This window comes from Pteropus alecto, unplaced genomic scaffold (assembly GCF_000325575.1).
Source record: "Pteropus alecto unplaced genomic scaffold, ASM32557v1 scaffold33, whole genome shotgun sequence".
NCBI classification, from domain to species: domain Eukaryota; kingdom Metazoa; phylum Chordata; class Mammalia; order Chiroptera; family Pteropodidae; genus Pteropus; species Pteropus alecto.
The window spans coordinates 3,580,517-3,604,148 of record NW_006435762.1 but is presented as its reverse complement, the minus strand read 5'-3'; the positions used below and the strand labels follow the sequence as shown (position 1 = coordinate 3,604,148).

At 35.2% G+C, this 23,632-nt stretch overlaps 1 protein-coding gene across 2 annotated transcripts in view; it reads left to right on the top strand.

The window, feature by feature from the left end:
* SLC2A2 (solute carrier family 2 member 2) overlaps positions 1-21,939 on the top strand; it is a 24,870-nt gene extending 2,931 nt beyond the window's left edge. The window contains exons 2-11 of one of the 2 annotated variants that reach the window (XM_006910832.2): positions 2,360-2,452; positions 5,403-5,659; positions 10,160-10,284; positions 12,935-13,050; positions 13,945-14,107; positions 14,598-14,785; positions 17,014-17,118; positions 20,421-20,522; positions 21,196-21,399; positions 21,489-21,939. In XM_006910832.2, coding sequence (XP_006910894.1) covers positions 5,571-5,659; positions 10,160-10,284; positions 12,935-13,050; positions 13,945-14,107; positions 14,598-14,785; positions 17,014-17,118; positions 20,421-20,522; positions 21,196-21,399; positions 21,489-21,689 — 1,293 coding nt within the window. In that variant the 5' untranslated portion in view covers positions 2,360-2,452; positions 5,403-5,570 and the 3' untranslated portion in view covers positions 21,690-21,939. The remainder of the gene's footprint in view (positions 1-2,359; positions 2,453-5,402; positions 5,660-10,159; positions 10,285-12,934; positions 13,051-13,944; positions 14,108-14,597; positions 14,786-17,013; positions 17,119-20,420; positions 20,523-21,195; positions 21,400-21,488) is intronic. The other variant, XM_006910833.2, reaches the window with a different exon arrangement.
* Positions 21,940-23,632: the final 1,693 nt, after the last annotated feature.

Sequence of the window (23,632 nt, the reverse complement as noted above, 5' to 3'; positions counted from 1 at the left end):
TACAGCCTCCAGAAAGAAACACAGCATTAAAACACCTTAATTTTAGTCTGGTGAGACTCACACCAGATTTCTGACCTAAAAAAATGGTAAAAGAATAAATTTGTGTCATTTAGGCCACTGCTTTGGTGGTTATTTGAAACGGCAGAAAGAAAAAACTAAAATAGGTCAGTGGGATAATACACTTATAGCAGTGAACAGGCATGTAGTAAGTTTATTCAGTATTAGGCCTTGAAGCTGTGTTTGCATTGAACCTAACATCAGATTGTCCAGATTCTAGTGATTGAGATTATCAGGGAATTGAGCTAAAGCCCTCTCAAGGCATCTCCTGGTCCCTGCATTGCTAATGAGGGTTACTATCAGCAAATAGGATGGAATTCCCTGTCCTTGGAAATAGCTGAAGGGGAAAAAGTATTTAAGGAGAAACAACCAAGCAAATGGAACCCATCTTAACTATGGATGCCTGAGCCACTGAGTTTTAGATGTCTAGTTACATTTTATCCAGACACCATTTCAAAATCTCTTGTAATCCCATTCACCATATACCATATTGTGTGTGTGCTTGTGTGTATATGCACATTTTACATATAATATGCTTTTAAATTTTATTTATAATTATTTTATTAATGCTTATTTAATAATGCTTATTTATAAATAATCATATATGTATATATGATTTATACCTAATAAATGTATAATGTATATTATATATGCTTCTTTTGGAAGATATATATACATATATATATATACACCATAGGATCATATCTTTTGGGTAAGCTTTGAAATCCTTTCTTTCAGAGAAGGATGTTGTTGGGAGGAAAGTTCTACGTAAGTGTCACTGGCAATTAATTCTGAATTAGTGGAGAGAGAAGGCGCAAACCTCCAGGTTCCCAATTGTCACCCTTAGAGATTCCAGTTCAGTAGCAGGTCTGTGGCGAGAGTCCCAAGAAGCTATACATGTAATAAGCTCTCTAAGTAGGGTCTGGCTTTAGAACCATTAGATGATAACTTCAAAGGCTCTCAGGATGGTTCTGTGATAGTCTTTTGTTGATGACACTGTGAAATATCTGATCTTCTGCTTGACTGGGGAATAAAGGATACTGGTTAATTAGCTATTTTTATGCTGAATAGGAGGATTTATAATTATCCCCCAATTTAGAGAAAAACTGAAGATCCTGTAGGGGAAGTGGCTTGCATCACACACCCACTAAATATCAGAATGAGAACTGGAATCCATTCAACAAAGTTCCTACTATATTTCACATCATTTATTTAAAAATTTTTAAATTATGTAATTATATATGAAATAGTTTTCTTATAAAATGTTTAATAATGTAAATAAAAGAAAGAATATTTCTTTATCCCTCTTTTCCAATGTCACATTCTTCCTTAAACATCCTCCTCCTACTATTTGTTTTTTGAGAAAAATGTTCTATGAATTACATACAACATACTCGGATTTAAGCCTTTTTAAAAAATTACACAATTTCCTTTGTCACTTAACAATAAGTCAGTACACAATCACATTATTCTTTTAAACTACTGTATAGCATGTTGTATGTATCTGATGTATGTATAATGATGTGTTTGAATCTATTGGCCAATTCCCATTGAATGACATTAGGTTCTTTCTACACTTTTTGCCATCATACACAAAATGCTGCATCAAAAATCCTTATATGTGACTTTGTAGCATGATACGATTTTTCTAAGATGGCTAGACATGTGATTATGAGTTGAAGGGGAAGAATGCTCTGCTCCTTTCTACATCACTTTTTCATTTGCTTTTGTAGCTACAGGGAGTTGGGGGGAAATAGTATCCCTTTAGTCACAACTCTAGGTTCAACTAGGTGCAAATAATGAAAAGCATTACCTAACTGTTGATGTGAATCGTGACAAAGGCTGATTGATGCCTCTTGTATGAGTTTGGAGCTATTTTTGAACCATAATAATGTCCAGGAGTTCCTCATCTCTTATTTTACTTCTCTCAATGATATACATGACCGTTTTTATCTTAGCAGTTTCCTTTGGTCAGCAAAAATTCTAGTTTTCAATCCTGATTTTGAATCTGAAATGTCTGTCTCTGTGTGTGTGTGTGTGTGTGTGTGTGTGTGTGTGTGTGTGTGTGTAAAAGGATTTTTGGTTTCTCCCCTGGAAGAAGCTTCAGCAGTGTAAGGGAAATAATGAATGGCTCTCACATTCCAGTATGAATGCCACTGCCAGGAACACAAAGCACACAGTGAGTATCAAGGGACAAGAACCAGCTTGTGAAGCCTGTCAGAAGTCCAAGCTGCAGACTGATGAGATGATGGGTAACTGAACCTGCCTGATGTTTTCTGGCCCTGTGTTTCATTTCCCACAGGTCACCAGGACCTTAGTTTTCGCTATCCTCACTGCTGTGCTTAGTTCCTTCAAGTTTGGATATGACATTGGTGTGATCAATGCCCCTCAACAGGCAAGTGAAACATGCACAATTCAAATCCCTTTTTGTCAATTCCTGTCAAAGAAAGAAAGATATCTGTTCCTCATACGGAGAAATAAGGTGTGCTCATGTGGGGAACACAGAGTAATCCCAGCCTTCAGTCAGGTACCATATACGTAGTTAAAGAGCTGATAACTTGGCTTTGCCTCCTCACTTAATAATCCTCATAGAAAAAAAAAGGGGCAATAAATAATTCTCGATCTTTGACTCTCCTGTTTGCTGAGCTCACGGAAATCTTTAGTCAGAATATCACGTGCCTAAGGATTTTTTTTTTTAAGTTTAAGAGCAATAATGCAGCATTCATTCAGAACTCTCAGCCATATATGAATGAAAATTCCAGGGAATGAGAAGAAACTATAGAAGGATATGTTTTATTTCGTGTAGAAACATTTATTGAGCACTGTGCATCAGGCACTTTAACATATGCCCTCACAAGTCTGCCCCTCCCAACAATCTTATTATGTCCATTTCTAGGCTAGATTAAAACCTTTAGGAGCACTAAGACTAAAAAGATTCTACTCCTTCCCTGCATTCATGTCTCCCATAGGTGATTCAATGTAAAATAATACAAAACTTTAAAATAATAGTCAAGAAGTCCAACAAAATTTGGATTTTCTTCATGATGACTATTTGGATGGGTATTTTTTAAATGATAGAATAATTGCTATCAATTTTCTCATTCATTTTCTGCATCACTACTCTGGTATCAAATGAAGAGGAGAGAGATATGATTTTTCTTAGCTCCCACAGCCTGTAACTAGTGAAACCAAGGACTTCACTTCCTCTGCCCTAATTCAGACTGTCAGGTCACTTAGAACAACCTTGATGTCTTGTTCCTCTTCCTACCACCAGTGCCAAGCACAATGATTGGTATGAAAAAAGTATTCAATAAAGTGTTAAGTGAATGAAAGGAGAAGAGAGAGATGAGGAGAGAGAGAGATAGGAAGAGAGAGAGAGAGAGAACAAGCTGGGGGAAGGATAGCATAAGGTGAAAGTACAAACATTTGTTGGGTGCCCTCTATGAAGCAATAATGTTTTATCTGCTTCTCTTACAACTCCAAGGAAAATGTAAGATATTGCAGGATATGAATGTATGAAATGAGTGCTGGCCAGTCAGTCCATCATCTGAAAAGAGTTTCTCCTTCGGTCAAAAGATGTGCTCTGGTTAGGTGCCACATATCATCATAAGTGTGGCAGGATCTGCTGCGGTTGAAAGATTTAGGGAATAACACTGAGGTCAGATCTTTTTCCTGTGGGTGATAACATGTGCCAATTTAGCAAGTTTCCTGAATTTTGGCTCAATATCACCATAATTGGTATTGTCTCTTCTCTTTTTGTGGAAAAACCTTTCGAAATTCTTATTTAAACCATCCTATCGAGTCTTAGAGGAAATCTAAGGTTTCCCTTCTTTCAATCACAATCCTAGACCCAGACCTTAATCAGAGACACCACACCCCCGCAACACATACACACATACACTCTGGCATCCAGCTTAGCGCCCTTTCTATAGCCTCTTCCTTCTGTGTTTAAAGAGCTGCTTAAACACTACTATGTGAGAAGTATATTCAGGCCCATCTGTTTTTATTAGTGGCATGGCATTTGGAATTGTTTTAGGATATTTTTAAATCACACTTTTTTATGCTTATGAAAACTACACATGCCTGTTGCAGAGAGTAATAGAAAAAAATCACCTGTAATTATTCTATCACATAGAGCAAACTGCTGAGAACATTTTGGATTTTTCTTTACAGCCATTTCTCTATGCAATATTATTCATACAGAGTGAACTCCTAATGAGGCAAATGTCTTGGGTCAGACTTCTTTTATCATAAGAGGATGTCAATTATTTTTCTCACTCAGCTGGCTGCTACATAGGACTTTGACCATGACTGGCAGCTGCCTTCCAGGTCCTTGTCAGAGGTCCTCCCAGCTCACTGAAAAATAGTGACTAAATCATCATTGAGACTATACATAGAAGGAAGATAGCCTGAAGGATGTGTCTTTCTTTACTCAACTATACTCTCATATGATGTTTGCCTCTACAGAAACACTCTAAAACACTATAAAATATGGCTCTATAAAATTTAGTTTTGAATATTGTTCATTCTATTACACACTGAACTCTGTGAGGACCCATAGGAGAAACTTCCTTCAGATCTCAATACTTTCTTAGGGCCACTAAATTTTTTTATCTTTGGAATTCATCAATATACATGATTGTTTTCCTCTCTTTGCACCGGCTGTCAGGAAGTTTATTGCTAAATTTATAGCTCATTTCCAGCAAGGATACAGCATCTAGTGTTTGAATTTTGTATACAAACTTTATTTTCAGCCTCATCTTATCTTTTCCAATTTTTTTCTTATATCCACTTTTATATTTCCATTAAAATATTTACATAAGTCAATTTAAATTCTGCTGTGCAGGAGTAACACTGGTGTGTATATGTATCTTTTTAGCCTGCAGAATATGTTCAATTTAAATAATTGACAACATTTAAAACTTGAAAAATTGTACATAAAAACTCAGAAATCTGACTTCTCTTTAAAAATTAAAGGTCATCAACACTAGTCTCACATTTGCAGTTTCCTCCTTCAGATGGTGCAAATGTTCTTGAGTGCCATAATCCTGCCTACTCACTATTACATCATCAGTAGTAAAGTAGTTCGGTCCTCTCATCATCAAGGTTCCTCTTACTTCTTCACTTATTTGTTCCTGCCTGGTTCCTGTTGGCACTGGAATTTGTGACCTCTGTTTTATAAGACATGGTCAACTGTAAATAAATCTATATATGTTTGTACATGTATAACACACATAATTGGGATCATCCTGTTTAAAAACCTAACATTTTAAAGGAAAAAGCAAATAAAAACTTATGGAATGTTTGAAATACTGGAGCTATTTTTCTTTATTTTATTTCCTTAGGTAATAATATCCCATTATAGACATGTTTTGGGTGTTCCACTGGATGACCAAAACGCTATCGACAACTATGCTAGTACACAAGAACTGCCCACAGCCCCATACCTAAGGAATCCAACACTAATCCCTGAGGCTGAGGAAGAGACTACGGCATCTGCTGGCCTCGTCACCATGTTCTGGTCCCTGTCTGTGTCCAGCTTTGCAATTGGTGGAATGATCGCATCATTCTTTGGTGGGTGGCTTGGGGACCAGCTTGGAAGGTAGGCAAATTTCATAAATAAACACAAACAGAAACTTTAGTATTTAGGGTTTGTTAGAATTTGTTTAGAAAGAAATCATCTTTCTTTTTGTGGAGTAGTTTTACAGTTGATTTTTCAACTCATGACCTATGAGTTAGGTCATTGTTGAACCAAATAATGGAAAAAGCTTTTGGATCAATATGCTTAATTGTGGAGGCTTTTACAGAAAAAGTGAGTTTGGTGTAATTTATAGATAATTGCTTTGAGTCTCTGGCTTTGTAAGTTATAAAACATATTAAGAAACCACTGCAGAAATAATTAAGACAAGTGCTGAATGGAAAGGCCAAGAGTGAAATTTTTAACCTGGGAGTCTATTGTTTGTTTCACCAAATCGCTCCATTTCTCAGACATACACTTTTCTATCTTCAAATTAAAATTTGGCATTTGGATCAGTCAAGTCCTAAGGTTAAGTCAATATTCCCAATTCCCAATTCCCAATTGCTCAGTGTATCTGGCATGGGGTTTCTAGTCGCTGCTACTGCTGTCTCGAAGCACCAGCCAGAGATGAAGCCAGTGGTATCTTCATTTCTCTACTCTGGTTCCTGTTAGGTGTTCTAGATTAAAAATATCAGTGGAATTCCTTTACACTCAAATTTCAGTCATGTGACATACTAAAGCCCTTAGGATCCCCCCACTCTCCATAGAGAGAGAAAGGAAATTAAATTAGAAAAGTAAAGTAATTATTTCTTTATATTTACTTTCTGTTCTTTGGGTCCATCTTTTATTAGTTACCCTTTTTCTGATTATGAAAATAAAAATGCAAATATGGAACATTTAGAAAATGCAAAAAAAATTAAAAAGTAAATGATACAGCTAAGCTATAACTGTCTTAGTAATTTTGGATTACAATTTATTGAAATTTTTAAATTCCTACTTTATAATTTAATCTCTCTGATTATTAAAATTCTGATAACTTTTTTCTCTTGTGCTGGAGTTTTTATATAATACAACTGTAAGAAGTTTTCTTAAGTAATAGGTAGTGTGGTAACCAAGTTTTATTCTTGTCCTTATTTGAAAGGGATTTTCCTCTACCATAAAGAAAATGGTCAGTGCCTCATATTTTTATCAACTTGCTGGTGTTTAGTTGAACTTTAATTAGAATCCACACATTGCAGAGTTAATAAATTAACTTTAATCGTAAAAAAAATTAAAAATCATTTTAATTTGCACCAAATTAGTTTAAAAAATTGAAAAGGTTTCTAGATTATTTTTTCTAAAATAAATAAAATTAAGCAAAATTAAAATTTAAAATATAGACAAAGCAATTTTTTAACAGCTACTAATGTTTTATACTTATTCCCAACCCTGAAGAAACAATTTAAGCTCTTGATGTCCCTCATTTAGGCACAAAATTCTGAGAGGTCCAGACTTACCTTAAAACATGTAATTAGTGTCCTAGTTATGGAAGTAGGATGCATGTTCTCCCAAGTCTTAGGATTTAGCATTGGCCATGGTACTCCAAAACAATGTCGAATGACCATTTATGGTCATTACCAAATGACTGATGGTAATTAAAAGTGAGTCTTTTTCCAACTCTCAGTGGAAAAATGATCCTCCTTGAAAATCAGCCATAAAAATTAATAATTTTAACTTCCAAAGTAGGATAAAAGAGTATAGTGTTTCCCATAAAACTATTTTTCTAGGCAGATTCACTGAAAAATGACAAGATTTTTTTAATTGTCAGGGTCATTACAAGTTAAAAGTAAATAAATAAAAATGTAATTTTCCATTACTGCTTTAAAAAAGTCCTTCCTTCCTTTTTTTAAAATTTATTTTTATTATGGTGACATTGGTTAATGAAATCCAGTAAGTTTCAGGTGTACAATTCATCAGTAAGGCATATATATATCTATATACATATATATACACACATACATAGATGCAAAAATACATACATACTGACTCTAGTCTTCCTAGATTATCCAACAGCCTATCTATACAACTCACAGTATACATAAATGAACATAATATAATCACAACTTAAAGGGACAGATAAGGTGTTCACCACCCATAGTTAGATTTTTTTCTGTCACCACATATTTGACCCCTTTTATCCCATCTACCTCCCTCCTCCCCTCTCTTCCCCTACCCTCTGGTAACCACTAGTCTATTGTCCATGTCCATGAGTTGTATAATAGTTAATAGATGTCTGTGGCTACTATTTTTAGACTTGAGTTTTCTAGAGGCTATGTGTGCACTTTCGATTTTATGAGTATGATGGAGGAAACCATGGTGTGTGCAACCCACACAGCCACAGTCAAGGGAGGCATGCAAAACTTGCTGTGGAATGCTTTCTTCCTTTGTATCAAAAATGGAACTCACTACAATGAAGCATTAACCTTTGGTTTCACACAGATCAAGTCCCCAGTTCTGCTACTTAGTAGCTGCGTGAAAATGAGAACATTACTTAGGTTCTCTAAAATGTTTTCCTCCCATCTGCAATGTGGAAAAAAAATAATACCTACCTCCGTGGTATCATTGTGCAGATTAAATGAGAGGAAATATAAAGAGTTTAGAACAATGTCTGGTGAAGAGTAAGGCAGCAAGTGCAGCCTTTAATGATGACAACAATGATGAAGCCTATGCTAACGAGAGTATTTAAAACAAGATTTAGAGAAATGTACTTAGAAATATATTTCCTTCTCCTTGATTCTACAATTTCAAATATTTTTAGATTGTTTATTCTTGGGCATTTCTCACATTTGAGCAGAAGTTACAAACCCTTTAGGTTGTATAAAGTGCTCCAGCATCCCTCGGCGGTAAGAAAGAAAAACTTTAGAGCAATCTGGCATCAAAAATACTTTCAGGCTATCTCTTTTAAGATTTTTTAAATCTCCCCCACATCCCACCAATAGAATATACTATTAACTAGCCTAGTAACAGTTTCTTAAGGTAAATTTTTGGATTTGCCTGTCCTCTGTCCTTGTGTAAAGAAAAAGCACTTCACCGAGAAACATCCCTTTCTTTTTCTACTCTACAGCTCTGAAGCTGGCCAACTCTAAATCATGCTGTTTCCCCTGCCTTTGTGTAGTTAAAACTTTCCATATATTAGTTTCCTATTACTGCTCTAATGAATTACCACAACTTAATGCCTTAAAACAACACAAATTTATTTTCTTATTAGTTTTGGAGGTTAGGAGCCCAAATTCAATTTCACTTGGCTGAAGTCAAGATGTCAACAGGGTCGGTCCCTCTTGGAGATTCCAAGGGATGAATCCTTTTCCTTGCCCTCTCCCACTTCCAGGGGCCATCTACATTCCTTGGCTCTTCCTCCACATCTTCAAAGCACATCATTCCAATCTCTACTTCTCTCATCACACCGCCTTCCCTTCTGCCCTCTTATTGCGAGGATACTTGTGATTATAGCATTGGGTCCACCCAGATAATCCAAGATAATCTCTTCAACTCAAAATCTTTAATTACATCTGAAAAATCCCTTTTGCCATACAAGGTAATGTATTCTCAGGGTCTGAGGATTAAGATGTAGAGTCTTGGGGGTTTTATTGAGCTCATCACATGGTTGTTGGGCAATCATTGCAGTTTGAGATTAGATAGTTTTACTCTCAGAAAAAAAATTTGTTTGGTGTTAAATATATTTGTGTAAAAAAAGTTCAGCTATTAAAGTTTGAAACATTGAAATAGAACATAACAAGATTACATTTTTTTGTGGCACAAACATTTCCATACCTGTCCACTCAGATTCTTTCATTGGCTTTATCATCTCCTGAACTTTGAAGGTTTCTGTGTACCTCACTTTCCCATTTAATAGGAGTAAATATCTGAAAATGTTGTCAAATTTCACTTGATTAATTCTGAAAATGTTTTTTGTTGCTATTGTCAGCTTTTTGTGTATTTTACATTGGTTAACATTAATTCATAGATTCTGAAAATATGCTGACATACAATTTTAAAATAAGAGTAAGTATAATTCTCTATGATAAAACCTAAAGTAAATTTTAACTTACTTCGAAATAATCCATAAAAAATAAAAATTTAATTTAAATAGCTCCTTTCATGATCTACAACAACTAAAAACCTGTACCGTTAAAAGGAAAAAAAAAAAAGCAAGGTGTCATAGGTTACAACTACAGATTTAAAGTTAGCTATTGCCAGACATTTATTCTTTAAAATAATCAACTAGTAGGAAACTCAGTTAACCGTTTGAAAAGTGTCAGAAGTTTTATCTTAAATCAAACTAGTCATCACCACAATTGAATCTCTCTATCAAAATGTGGAGATCAGGTGCATGAAACCCACATTCTCTCATTATAAATACTACTTATTTTTAATACTTCAGTACATTGATAAATCAAAGTAGTAATCATGGTTTAAGATTCCTAAACTAGCCTTTTTAGCAAAATTAAAATAATCTCTTAGGTAAAAATCTCAGCATACTCTGAAAGCAAATAATTTTATCAAGTTTTGATGTTGAATTTTAATCCTTGCTTTTTAAAATTTCAGAATCAAAGCCCTGTCGGTAGCAAACATTCTCTCATTAACTGGAGCTCTCTTGATGGGGTGTTCAAAATTGGGACCATCTCACATTCTTATAATTGCAGGAAGAAGCATATCAGGACTCTATTGTGGTAAGTCTCACACCCATTCACACACACACACACACACACACACATCCGAAAATTATTTTAACAGCAAATGTGGTAACATGAAGGAAACATTTTGAGCCTGAGGTGGCATCGCAAAAGGGATAGACAGTAACATAAAGTTGAAGCAGTGAATCAGGGAGTTTGGGACCAGTATGAGGGAATTGTGAAGCTAGCTTCTTATCCACGGCATTGACATCATTTCTAGTCATATGATCTCAGACAGATTATTAATGCTCAGTATCCTTATCCATTAAATGAAGAGAATAATATCTACCTCAAAGGGTGTTTGTGAGAATACATGTACAATGTTCAGCACACAATCTAACTACATACAGTAGACTGCCAAGAAATACTAGCTATTATTACTCCTGACATGCAGTAGACAGTGAAAACTGCTACACCCAGAATCTCTGACTCGTCCTGTTTTGGCTTATCTGGCTGCTTATGTCTCTGTCTTATCTGGAAAGACGTTGATGCCTGGTCCATCTCTCAGACTGCACTGCCTAGCCCTGTCGGATTCCAGACCTGGCCAGGTGAAGCCTTGAAGTGGCAGTCACCATAGGGAGAGAGAATCGGGAAGAAGCAACAGGTAGTGGAGTTCTGAATTAAAGAAGAACACTCCTCACATGAACTTTACATCTGAATTGCCAGAACCATTAGTTTTTGGTAATGGCCTTTCAAACCATTCAGCAGACACCTGAACAAAAAGAGGATCACTCAATCTCCAAAACAGCCAAATCTTTAGCTTCTCAATATTGACAATGCCCTAATAGTTCTGGGCTGAGATTTTAACCCATTGTCCCAAATTGTAAAAAATTCAAACCACTAATCTCCATTGGGAGAGGTAGAGAAGAAGCAAGGGCACAAAATGGTATATAAAATATTTATAACACACCTGCAAACAGGAAAGAACATAATCCTATGCATTTTCAATCATCACTTAAAAGTCTAAAATTAATTAAATTCCACTTTTCGTTGTTTTCAATGTTAATACACATAACTGAAAGTCAGAATAGCTTTATCAAAGTGAAAACTCAGCCCACATGTGGAAAGAGCTTTGGATTCATAGTGAATCAATTCTGGCACTGTCTCTGTCTTATCTTAGATATGTTTCTTCTTCTGGAAACTGCACATAATGACACTATAAAAGAGGTTCAAATCATGATTCTTCTTTCTTTTCTCCCCATTTTTTAAAACATGGTTAAAAAAGATACAAAACATGGTTAAAAAAGATACAAATTGAAAAGAAATGCTATCAACATATTGTGAAGCAACCTACCACTAACATAGTAAAGTACACTTGTACTCGCCAATCGGCTTTTAAAATTACGTAGTCCAATTCTGAGTATCAGAGTTGCTAAAAATTATAGGAAATGCAATTTGACTTCAAGTTCATGTGACTTCAGACCTGTGAGCTTATCTACACTATTCTGTTCTTGAGGTATACTAGCATATATTACACAAAGATAGTACAGCCTAGACTAGGAACTAATAAATGAGGTGTTTTTTTTTTCTTATTTGAGATCAATAGATCTAACATTAGAGTCAGCAGAAATTCAGATGCTATATCTACCACACAAATAGTCATGTGAAATATTAAGAACAATTTAAAGCTTTAAAAACATATATTGAAAGTTTCCAAAAATATATTTTACACAAAGACCATCCATTTTCATTTGCCAGGCAGGCCGGCAGTCTAAAAGGAAGCCTCTGACAAATCTTATTTTTTAATTCTTAAGAAAAATGCCAAACACCGCATTCAGCCTTGACTTATTGGTAGTCTCTGACCTTTTTAATGCACTCAGCAAACGGCTGGACACTCTACCATTCCAACATGACTGAGTACATCTACATTTAAGAAAATTATAAAAGGCAGAATTGGCCCAGTGCTTTTCAATTTTTGTATTCCTTTAAGCACCCAGAGCCTTTATTTAAATAAAATCTTTTCTGAAGCCTATTATGTGGGGAGAATAAAGAAGAAGCTGGGTTGCTCTGTTTGGAGTAATTGGGGAAAGAGCCCCTGAGCAACTTAACTCCTTACACCTAACTCAGTAACCACCCCTCACCACCATCACCATCTTCTAACAGTGATCTTGAGTCACCTCTACATTGTGGAAACTCATATAGGGCTTGTAGTTCTTGTGCTAACACTCTGTTGCACTGTGATCTTCGGTAAGCTATTTCTCACCTTGATCAAGTAAAGATGTGACCAAGACATGTTCTAATTTCCTTTAATCCCATGAATCTAGATTAAGAATATTATCATTTTTTAAGAATATTATTCATGCATACTTCAGTCTCTTTTTTAAAGACATTCAAAGGCATTATGTGGTAAATTCAATACTAACATGGATTTTTTTTTTAACTAAATAAGACAATACTATGAATGATTGTCAAATGCTTGACTAACCATTTCTTTCTATTTGTATATCTAGCTACAACTTTATCTGGAATCTAATCAACAAATATTTTTTGAATGAACTGTTTATGATTGGGAACAAGGGTTCTTTCTTTCAACAGACTCAGGAGGAGACTCTCAATCAGAATATTGACTGTACTTAAACCAAATTAACATTATTGAATTGAGATAGTCCTAGATTCTCTTTAACATTTATGTTTATGTTTTATGCAGGGATAATTTCAGGATTGATTCCAATATACATTGGTGAAATTGCTCCAACCGCACTCAGGGGTGCTATTGGCACTCTTCACCAGCTGGCCATTGTCACAGGCATTCTTGTTAGTCAGGTAAAAACTCTTATCCCTTACTTCACCCATCTTCTACTTTATCCAACTTCTCCCTCCCTGACTATCCATCCTCACTGTAAACCAACACAGGAAAAAAAGAACAACCCTGAAAAACCCAATTCCACCAGTGATAGTGGAGTTGGTATAAAGGCATAGGCATTTTAGCTCAAAGCTAAAAATTATCACTACTCCACTCCACACTTTCCCCTTGGATTTGTGATGGTGTTGGCACTAGAGGTAACCTGGAAGCTAAGTCTTGAACTTCTGGATCTATTCCAGAATTAAAATTTTTTGTTTAGATTTAAACTTCACATTTTTGGCTCTCTGGGTTTCCTTTGTTTTGAGGATCTTACCTGGAATTCTAATATATAAATGATGACCAGATTTTGTTCAGCTAGTTCTATCTTTCCCTTCTGTCCTGTGGTCTCAGAGGGAGTCCTTGGAGCTCCAAACCTGTGGCTATCCAGAGGGTAAACTACTGCAATAGGAATCACAAAGCCAGTTCTCATCAGAGTAATTGTTCTATCTCTATAACCCCATTCTATTTAAGTTCTGGATAATCTAAGAAGAAAATTTTTAATAAAGATCCAAAGTTATGTATGATTTTTAGTGTCTTTTAAATATTAAATATATTCTCTAAAAGTTTGGTTGGTTCTCATTCTAAATGTCCCATTGGAGTTAATGAAAACAAACCTAGGTGAATTCTTTGTAAAACAAATGGTCCCTAATTTAGTTAAGGTGAGACACACTATTAATAGTTTTCATCTTGTGCATACTTGAATCAAAATTGTCAGAGATTACTATTAAATAATCAATATGCTTTTTCAACAAATTACTGCAGAAGGCAGGCCCAAAGTGTTGTGCGGTTGATATGCTTCCTCTCTGCCTTTTCAGATTGTTGGCCTTGACTTTATCCTGGGCAATCAGGAGCTGTGGCACATCCTGCTTGGTCTGTCCGCTGTGCCAACTGTCCTTCAGTCTCTGATGCTCTTCTTCTGTCCCGAAAGCCCCAGATACCTTTACATCAAGTTAGATGAGGAAGAAAAAGCAAAGCAAAGTAAGTCTATGTGTGAGTGTACTTTCTGTCTATTGTTTTGGAACTATCAGCTAATGAGAAACTGTGCATGAATGGTTTCTCATGAAACTGGTACCAGTGCTTTCCAAATGAGGTCAGTGATTACATATAAGAAGAATGCGCAAGATCACTTTAATATGACTTGTAATGCCATTTTGTCTACATAAACTTTCACGCAAGCCCAAATCAAAAGCTCATATGCAGAGTACTGAATTCAACCACAGGCTTCTAAAAGACCTTCCCAGCATTATGCTTCTGTGATAATGAGGATCATAGTTTTCTTTGTCATAAGATGAAGCTAAATGTTCTGCTTTTTTAAAAAATAAAACAGCAGGATTTAATTTAACAAAAAAAATTTTTCCCAACTCACACATTATTAATAGAGCTATACAGAACTGCAGTTTGTTCATTTACCTAATAAAAATAAATTTTTAAACCTGAGTTGTATAAACCTAATCATTTTGGGGGACAGGCTTGAAAAGACTCAGAGGAGGTGCTGATATCACCAAAGACATCACTGAGATGAGAAACGAAAGAGAAGAAGCAAGAAGAGAACAGAAAGTCTCCATAATTCAGCTCTTCACCAACTCCAGCTACCGACAGCCTATTCTAGTGTCATTATTGCTGCATCTGACTCAGCAGTTTTCTGGAATCAATGGGGTAAGTTTAAGAACATCTCCTAACTCTTAAGAGCAAAGTGAATTAAGATAAAGTGGGAAAAGGGTATAAGTTTAAACAGCTAAAAAACATTTTAAGATGTTGACATCACATGTTTTACTACAACGAACTGAGAAAGCATTAATTTCTGTTTTGCCTCATCTACTTTCTAAAATTAGCTTACAGTTTTTAAAAATGCCAACATTCTATGGTACTGTATGTCTATTAAAATGAAAGTAAAAAGGCAAAAGTCATAATAAATACAAAAGAGGGAAAAGGAGAGTAATTATACCAAAGAAAACTAAATTATAAGGGGCTTCTAGAGTTGAGCATCGAATGTAGGATTTACGATAGCCTAGGCATAGTTCCCTCTATCTATTTAAATGAAATATACCAGATAGCCAGGTGCAAGATGTTCTCTGCAATCCAAGAAACTTTAAGTTTATTTGGGGAGACAGCACATGCACACAAAATGAACAATAGAGTGAACTGATTTGATATTGGTGAGTGAGGATGGTAGAAAACACATTATCGAAAAACATACTAAGTATTAAACTTGCTATCTTTTAGGTTTTGAATTGAAATCTTTCATTATGCATACTAAAATTGTTTTATTGGCAATAGCTACTAATAGAAAACAAACATTCGTTAAGAAACTAGATGAAGAAAATCACTTGTCCCCTTTCATTACTGGTAAAAATGTGATTTGGGCTTCCTCTATCATGAGCCAATCCCAGATCCACAAGGAACACTTTGGGGGTGACTGATGGATGGGCAGAGATGTGGGGGAGGTAAAGAAAGTAATTCCTATGAGGCAAAGCAAAAGGAGCCCTGAACCTTACACCAAAAGCTAAATATGGCTCTGCCGTGGTCTTTGTCCTTTAAAGGGTCCTTGATGTTCATTTTTATCTAATATTCTTTATAACTTTGGGACTCAGAGACCAAACTGCTATGTCCTATCTCAGCTCTGCATGTACATCTAATGGCACAATACTTAATCTGTCTGAACCACACTGCTTTAGCTTCCATTCCAGTGTCTGCCTTAGTGGTATCCAGGAAATATTGAACTTGCAGCTGTTAGCAGCCTAAAAATGATGGAATAGTGTGCAGTATGCTGTAAGTCACTCCTCACTGAACACAGTCTGCACAGTTTTCCTGCCTCAGCCCCATCTGCAGAAAGACATGTTATGTGGGGAAAGAGAGAGAGGACAGTAGTACACAAAATGACCTAAAAGACTATTATAAAAGTAAAAACATAACTAAATAATAAAGGCTGTGAGGGAGGTTGTATACTAGATTTCTCCATCTCCACTGAGATTAGTGGAAATTTTTAGGTTAAATGTAATAGTAACAGGAATAGCAACTCTCATTCATACACACTGGTAAGAGTATAAACTGACACAACTTCTTTGGAAAGCTGTTTGGCAGTATCTATTAAAGCTGAGCATATGAATGCTCTATTGTTCAGAAGTCCTATTCCTAGGTGTAAATGCATGCACATACACTGAAAGGATTGTTCTAGAATGTTCATAGCAGCACTATTCATAATGTCCCTAAACGGCAACTACCTAAACGCCCATTAATAGTAGCATGGGTAACTAAATTGTGGTATATTAATACAATAAAGTACTATATAGTAATCATGATGACTAGTCTACAAACACATGACCTAGATTATTCTACAAAAGTAATACTGCAGCCAGATACAAAGTAATACACACTATGTGGTTTCATTTACATCAAGTATAAGATGGGGCAAAATTTACCTACGATGGTAAAAGTTAGAAGAATTTTCTTGAAAAAATAGGGTGACATTTATTTAGGGGTTTTCTGGAAGGCAGAAAATGATTTACTTCCTGATCTGGGTATTGGTTATACAGGTGTTCAGTTTGTGAAAATTAAGTGAGCTGGACATTTATGATACGTGTAATTTTTGTAAATATTTTATGTTTTAACAAAAGGTTTAAAATTTTTTTAATAAAAAAACTTCATATGCACAGTTTTCAGCTAAATATAAGGAAAACTTTTTAAGCCATCAGAAGCTTTAAACACTGAAGGAAGTTTGTGGTTTCTCCTTCCCTGAAAAGAGATGGGTAGATAAAATCTTTAGGAAGTTCTAGGAACTGTGGTTCCATAGAAACAATTAAAAATAAACAACTTAAAATATTTCTTGCTTTAAAGCCATCAGTACTAGGCTTCTTGATTAAAGCTAAACTGTTATTACTTTGCAGATCTTTTACTATTCAACCAGCATTTTTCAGACAGCTGGAGTCAGCCAACCGGTTTATGCAACCATTGGAGTTGGTGCCATCAACACAGTTTTCACTGCTATCTCTGTAAGTAAAATACCCTAAAATATTGTGCTTGTTCCTCAGTCCAGGAATAGGAGTAAAAAAAGAAAAAGAAAAAGAAAAAAAAAAAAAACAACTCTGTGATCTAAAAGTGATCAACAACTTATTGTCCACATATACTGGATATATAAAACTAAGTGGGTCATTGCAAGAGTCCTGTGTGTGAATAACCAACCCCTGTATTGAGTTAGGCATAACTGAGAAGGTTTTCTGGTTCTCTTGTTATCACTTGTTCTCTCTATTGGTACGGATGCCATTAGTCACTCATTTGTAAATTAATAATTCACATAGGGACACAGGACTTTTTCCTTGTGTAAATATATGGATTCTTTCTCCTTTGCTCTATACTTAAGCACCTTGAGATTAGCCAACAACTTGTCAGTTCTATCAATTTTGGGTCTTGTACCTAGATTCCTCCCTTTCCATGGTTGAAATTCTTTTTTTTTTATACTGATGTTTTGGGAAAATATTTTAAAAATTAATGTAGTCCTCTCAATTAGGTATCTAAGCCTCTTATAAATGCCTATGCTGTTAGGCCATCGGGCAGAGTTTCCAAGTAGCTCACAATGCCATGGCTTCTGGTCCTGCATGTGAGTGTGTGATATCATGAGAGTATGGAATAGAAGTGATGTGTAAGTTGAAAAGTTATTGTTATTTTTGAAATGTTATTCTTTTGAAATGTCAAATGTTATTTATTTTTGAAATTTTTTTCCAACAAAGGGGAAAAGGCTATATACTCTTCTTAAAACCAAATATCTTAAATAATGATTCAGTATCTTGACAATAATAATATTTAACAAAATATTCTAAGAATTAAAGTAAACAAACAACAACCAAAAAAAAAAATAAAAAAAAAAAACCCTGAAAACTTCCCAACTAATTTAACTCACTCTAAAACGAGGGTAATTGGGCTTATTTTTATCTTAGAATGAAGGATGTTCAGCTTGGGCTTTTCAATTTTGGTCACAGTGCTATACTCAATATACTTTAGTCATTTGTTTTTAATTCTCTGTACATGGACTTTTAACTATTACCTTTGATTCAATAAATTATAGCCTGGACACCTAGATCAAAAGGCAGCTTTGTCCAGACCACATTAAACAGTGTTGGACCTTGGAAAGCAGGGAAGAACAAATAACAAGGGAACACCCATGGTTTTGTAGACATGCCTTTAGAGATAATGCCAGTTTAAGCCAAAAGGCTACTCTAAATCAATGAAGGTCTGGTGCTGGGATGTAATCCAAGGGACTATTTGCATTCTTTTGTTCCCTGAGATAATATTTTTTACACATCCTACTTGAACATATTTTTCTAATATAAAGATGATGATTAAAATATTTTATCTGTAACAGGATTTGCTATGTAAAGCTTCAAGTTGTCGAGGTCGAGTAACTCAAACTCTAATAATGCCTGAATTTCACAGAATTTCATTTTTTTATTTATTATGGTGACATTGGTTAACGAAATCCAGTAAGTTTCACATGTACAATTCAACAGTGAGTCATATATACATTGCATTGTGTGTTCACTGTCCATAGTTAGATTTCTTTCTGTTACCACATGCAGAATTTCATTTTTGTCTCCCTTCTGCCGACACCTTTGAAGTGGGAGGAGTTATTTTGAAAAGTGTCTTGATTATTTTGAATAAACCTTTATAGAGTTCATCTTTTTATTCTGTGAAAATTTTTGAGCAAGCGGAATAATAAAAATAATTTCTAATCAGCTGTCTAATTACAAATAACCCTCAAGGACTACAAATAATATTTAAAATTTTTAATTATATATTTTTTTGAAAAGTTGTTTTAAAGTCAAAAAAAAGTACAAAAAAGATAGCCCCTCAGTCATCCAGTTTCTCTCCCCCAAATTAACCAATGTTATCAAATTCCATATATTCTTTCAAAAAATATATGCAAATAAGAATATGCACTTGTCACCAAACTCTAAGTAGGCTTCCAGGATCTAACTGACACACGTTGGGACATAGGTGAGAGTTTTGGTCAAGCAGATATCTCCAGCCCCTAACTAAGTCTCATCCTGTGTCACTCTCCTCCCTGAGTGCTCACCTGGCCTCCAAAAGGGAGTTCAACTTAATTTTCAAGGCATGTAGGTTTAGAGTTTATTATCCTATTAGTAATAATTGTTTGAGGCAGAAGAAACAGACATGGTAAAAGCTCTTATTCCTGAAGAAATGCTTTTATTTTCTTGGTCGCTTGACGTGATGTCATCAAGTCAGCTTTGAAAGTCATAATCAAAGAGTCAAAATATAGAGAGAAATTTTATGAACTTGAGAAAGCTTTGTTTTTCGCACTTCCTTCTCAGTAATTAAATGCAAGCTCTTAGCTTATCATCCTGAAGTGATTTGAAATTCTCATACGAAATGCCTCTGAGATGAAAGGGGCTTTCACTGCAGGGGAAAAGAAATATTTCTCAGATATTTTCAGAGCCAGAGCTCACTATTCTAAAGATACTGGATTGCTATTGGTTTACTGATAGATTTATGAGCCTAGTCAATTTACTCACCAAAGTGAGAAATTATGACAGGTAGTTTTTTGTTTGCGATTCACTAACCTTGGCAGTATTCCAAGGATCAAGCAAGACTCTATTCAATAACTCTGGCCTTGGCTAATTGTAAATTTTAACCATTAATGTGAAGGTACCCAGACCAAAGGGAATCAATAACATATCTCTTGGCTTAGAATAAGAAAGCACTTTAACCTTTTGCTTTGAGTCTTACCTTCTCAAATGGATAGTTCATTCCCAGCAACAGGTACATTTAGGTACACCGGAAAAATGAAGACTTGTCTATTTTGGTAAAATGATCAAATTTCATATGTTGCCACATGAGCAGTCACAATATGATTTCATTAGCAGTATACAGACCCTTGTGATTATAACTTAGGATAAATACCAAGAAAGGAATTAATGTCATTTTTAGTGTGGAAACTTCATATTTTAAACATACAGGAGATCAACCGGAAGGGATCCAAGATGTATAGCCTCTTAATATTGTATCCAAAGGGATAATCATAGAGAGGTGGTAACACTCCTGTTCTTTCTCTAGAATGCCCTGTTCAAATCAATGTGACTAAATAAAGCAGGTATTCGTTGATGGCCTCTGGTCACTGAGACCAGCTCTGCCACCTCGGGTAAGAGTCACACCCTCCCCAGTTCCACATCTGTAAAATGGAATAATAGAACTGCCTCTTTCCTTTGTATAAATTTAAATGACCTCTTTGTCAGTAAAGACTATATAAGTATAAAGCCTATATATTTTAAAACTTTCCTAGGTATTCCTTGTGGAGAAGGCAGGGCGACGCTCTCTGTTTCTAATCGGAATGAGTGGGATGATTTTCTGTGCCATCTTCATGTCCGTGGGACTTGTGCTACTGGTGAGTTTGGTGCCCGCACTGAGATTTCTGGTTACCATATGACAGCACTTCTGTGCTCCACGTTAAAGTGTTTTGTATGTCAAAAACATTTGAGAATTTCTTATGAAATAAAGCCAGAGGAACAACATATAATACCAGGGAGAAATGTAAAGAAAAAGAGAACAAGGGTTTAAACTTTGGGTTTAAAGACTGAATATCAGCAAGTAAATTGTACGTATTACCCAGGCAGGCAGTGTAGCAAAATGGTCAGAGCATAAACTCTGAGGTCAGCCTCAGTGCTGGCTCCGCTACTTGGCTGTTGCGTGACCTTGAGCAAGTGTCTAGACCTCTCTAGCCCAGCACCCTTAACCACTACTTCGCGTGCATCCTGTCTAGCGACCTAGTATTAATAAGAACAAAAGTCGCTGGATCCCTACCTTGCATTTTTCACAGGAAAAGAGTGACTAAGAGTCATATAAAATTCTAACCTAGAGGATTTCCTATAACGGAACTCAAGAGATTTAAGGATGACTCAGACTAGAATAAACTTGTCTCCAACTAGAATAACTTGTACTTAATTGAACATAAACGCTTCAGGAAAAGAGCCATGTCACTGCTAAATTCAATGAGAGTCTACTTAGCTAAAGGAAGAAGCAGCCAATGACCCTAGTCCTATTTTTTGTTTTTTCCTCAGAATAAATTATCTTGGATGAGTTACGTGAGCATGATAGCCGTCTTCCTCTTTGTCAGCTTCTTTGAAATCGGGCCAGGTCCCATTCCCTGGTTCATGGTGGCTGAATTTTTCAGTCAAGGATCGCGTTCTGCTGCTATGGCAGTAGCTGCATTCACCAACTGGACCTGCAATTTCCTTATAGCTCTGTGTTTCCCATACATTGCGGTAAGCAGCCTAACATTGTGCAGATTTATTGAATTGAAGATAGGGTTGGACAGCTGCTAATTGAGACTCTGTATTTGGTCTCTCTGCAGGACTTTTGTGGACCTTATGTGTTTTTCATCTTTGCTGGAGCAATGTTTGTCTTTACGCTGTTCACATTTTTCAAAGTTCCAGAAACCAAAGGAAAGTCCTTTGAGGAAATCGCGGCAGAATTTCGAAAGAAGAGTGGTTCAGCCCAAGCACCAAAAGCTGCTACAGAAATGAAATTCCTTAGAGCTACAGAGACTGTGTAAAGATAACCTGCTTTTTGACATGAAGAAAAAGGAAGGAAGCCATGTGTTTTTAAATGACGATTCTTTGAGAATTTTATGTCTATGTCTTAAAGTATTTTTTTATTTTTTAAAGAGCTTTTATGGGCCCTGATCGGAAATGTCATCAAATTTTACCAAAGAGAGTATTTTTTCTTAAGTTACAGAATCTATTTTTGATGCTAAGACTCTGTAATTAAGTAAACCAAAAAGTCTAGCTCCTTTCACTACACTAAATGACAAGGACATTCTAATATTCCTAGTTCTACTCTTTAAATAATATTCTCTTGAAATCAAAGTGGTTTCAAGGTATCATATTATTGCTTCCTTAAGCACCTGGTTAGAAACCTGAAGGTACTACTAATATTTACATATTTGAATATGATCCCACTCAGTTTTTATCTTATGCATTAGAATTTGCATTTTGCTTAAATTTTTATTTTTATTTTTTTTTTTTTGTATTTTTTGTGTGGAATGGTTTTTTGTGTATATTAAAATATGTTTATAAAGAAAAACTTATTTTTAGTAGGCATACCAAAATCTTTGAGTACTCAGGGAAAAAAATTTAATTCCTTTAGTGACCAAATGGTTTTTATAAGATTATACTCTAAAAAGGTTTTACCTGGTCATTTAGCATGAGTTATCAGTTAATATTAACATCTATTATAAACCCATGTCAGATCTCTTGTTGGTTCAATCCTTTGAGCTATGTTTTGTTTTGCTTTTTAATCGATCACAGACTGGTTTTCAAGCTGTGTTATAAAATATACTCAGTGATAAGGAGGGCATTTTGTATATCTCCTCAAATCTCCAATAAGTTGAAGCCGCCTAACTTAAGGAATTTGAAGTAAAAGATTGCTGTTTGTTTAAAAAAAAAAAGCATTTTCTGAATGTTGGGTCCCCAAAAAATCATGTATGTTAAAGTTCAGACTAGATCAAAAATCCCTATTTAATTTTCCTGAAAATACTGAGTTCCCTAACACAAAACAATCACCCCCTTTGATGTCTCCCTTTTTGTCTTTGCAGTATGAGGATGCTGGCTAAGCTATTCTCCTGCTATTGCTAACATTTATTGTGCCAGTGATGTGTCAGGCACTGTTCTAAGTGCTTCTACCCATGTAGGCAAATTGGAAATACACAGATGATTAAACAAACTTTTGCTTACAGTCAGTTTTGCAACTATGGACATACAGTTCTAATGAATACCAAAGACTTAGCAGGGAGCTAGAGTATCTCTAGGTTGTTTTTGTCACAAAGTGGAATACTGAATCAATCCTTTTTATGTTTGCTTTAATGTGCATAAAAACACTCAACATTTGCTTTTTTTTTTTTCTGTCAAAGTTGTTTACTTTTATGTAATTTAACAGTACAAACAACATGAAAATTTTTCTTTCATTTTCACCATTTTGTTTTTCCTTTGGGCCAATTTGGAATAAACTTTTCATTTAGGACTTCTGGACACAGTCAAAGTGAGCTTAAATAGTTTAGGAGAACTTTGTGCTAAACTGTGAACTCTGAAAAAAAGAATGTAGGGACTCTGACTAGGACACCAGCAGGAAAATTGCTCTTGTTTGGCTCTTGTCTTCTTCAGGATGCTGGCCTTTGATAAGCTCAAAGTTGCAATAATAAAAATGTTAAATTTCTTTATAGGCAATGAATGTGATTTAATCAAATCACTACTCCTGATCTCATTTACTAAGAGAATAAAGTAGTAAAGGTTTAATTTAAAAAAAAACAAAAACAAAAGACCACTTTTAACTTCTAATTAGTTATTTTGACTCATCCACAAATACCAGAAATTCAGACCCTGAAGTTTTCTGCCTCTGAGAAATTTAAGTAACTCACATTGTTTCCCTTCCATAATTTTTTCCTTGCAGAGATACAAGTGAATTGAAAAAAAAAAAAAAAAAAAACAAAGAAAAGAACAA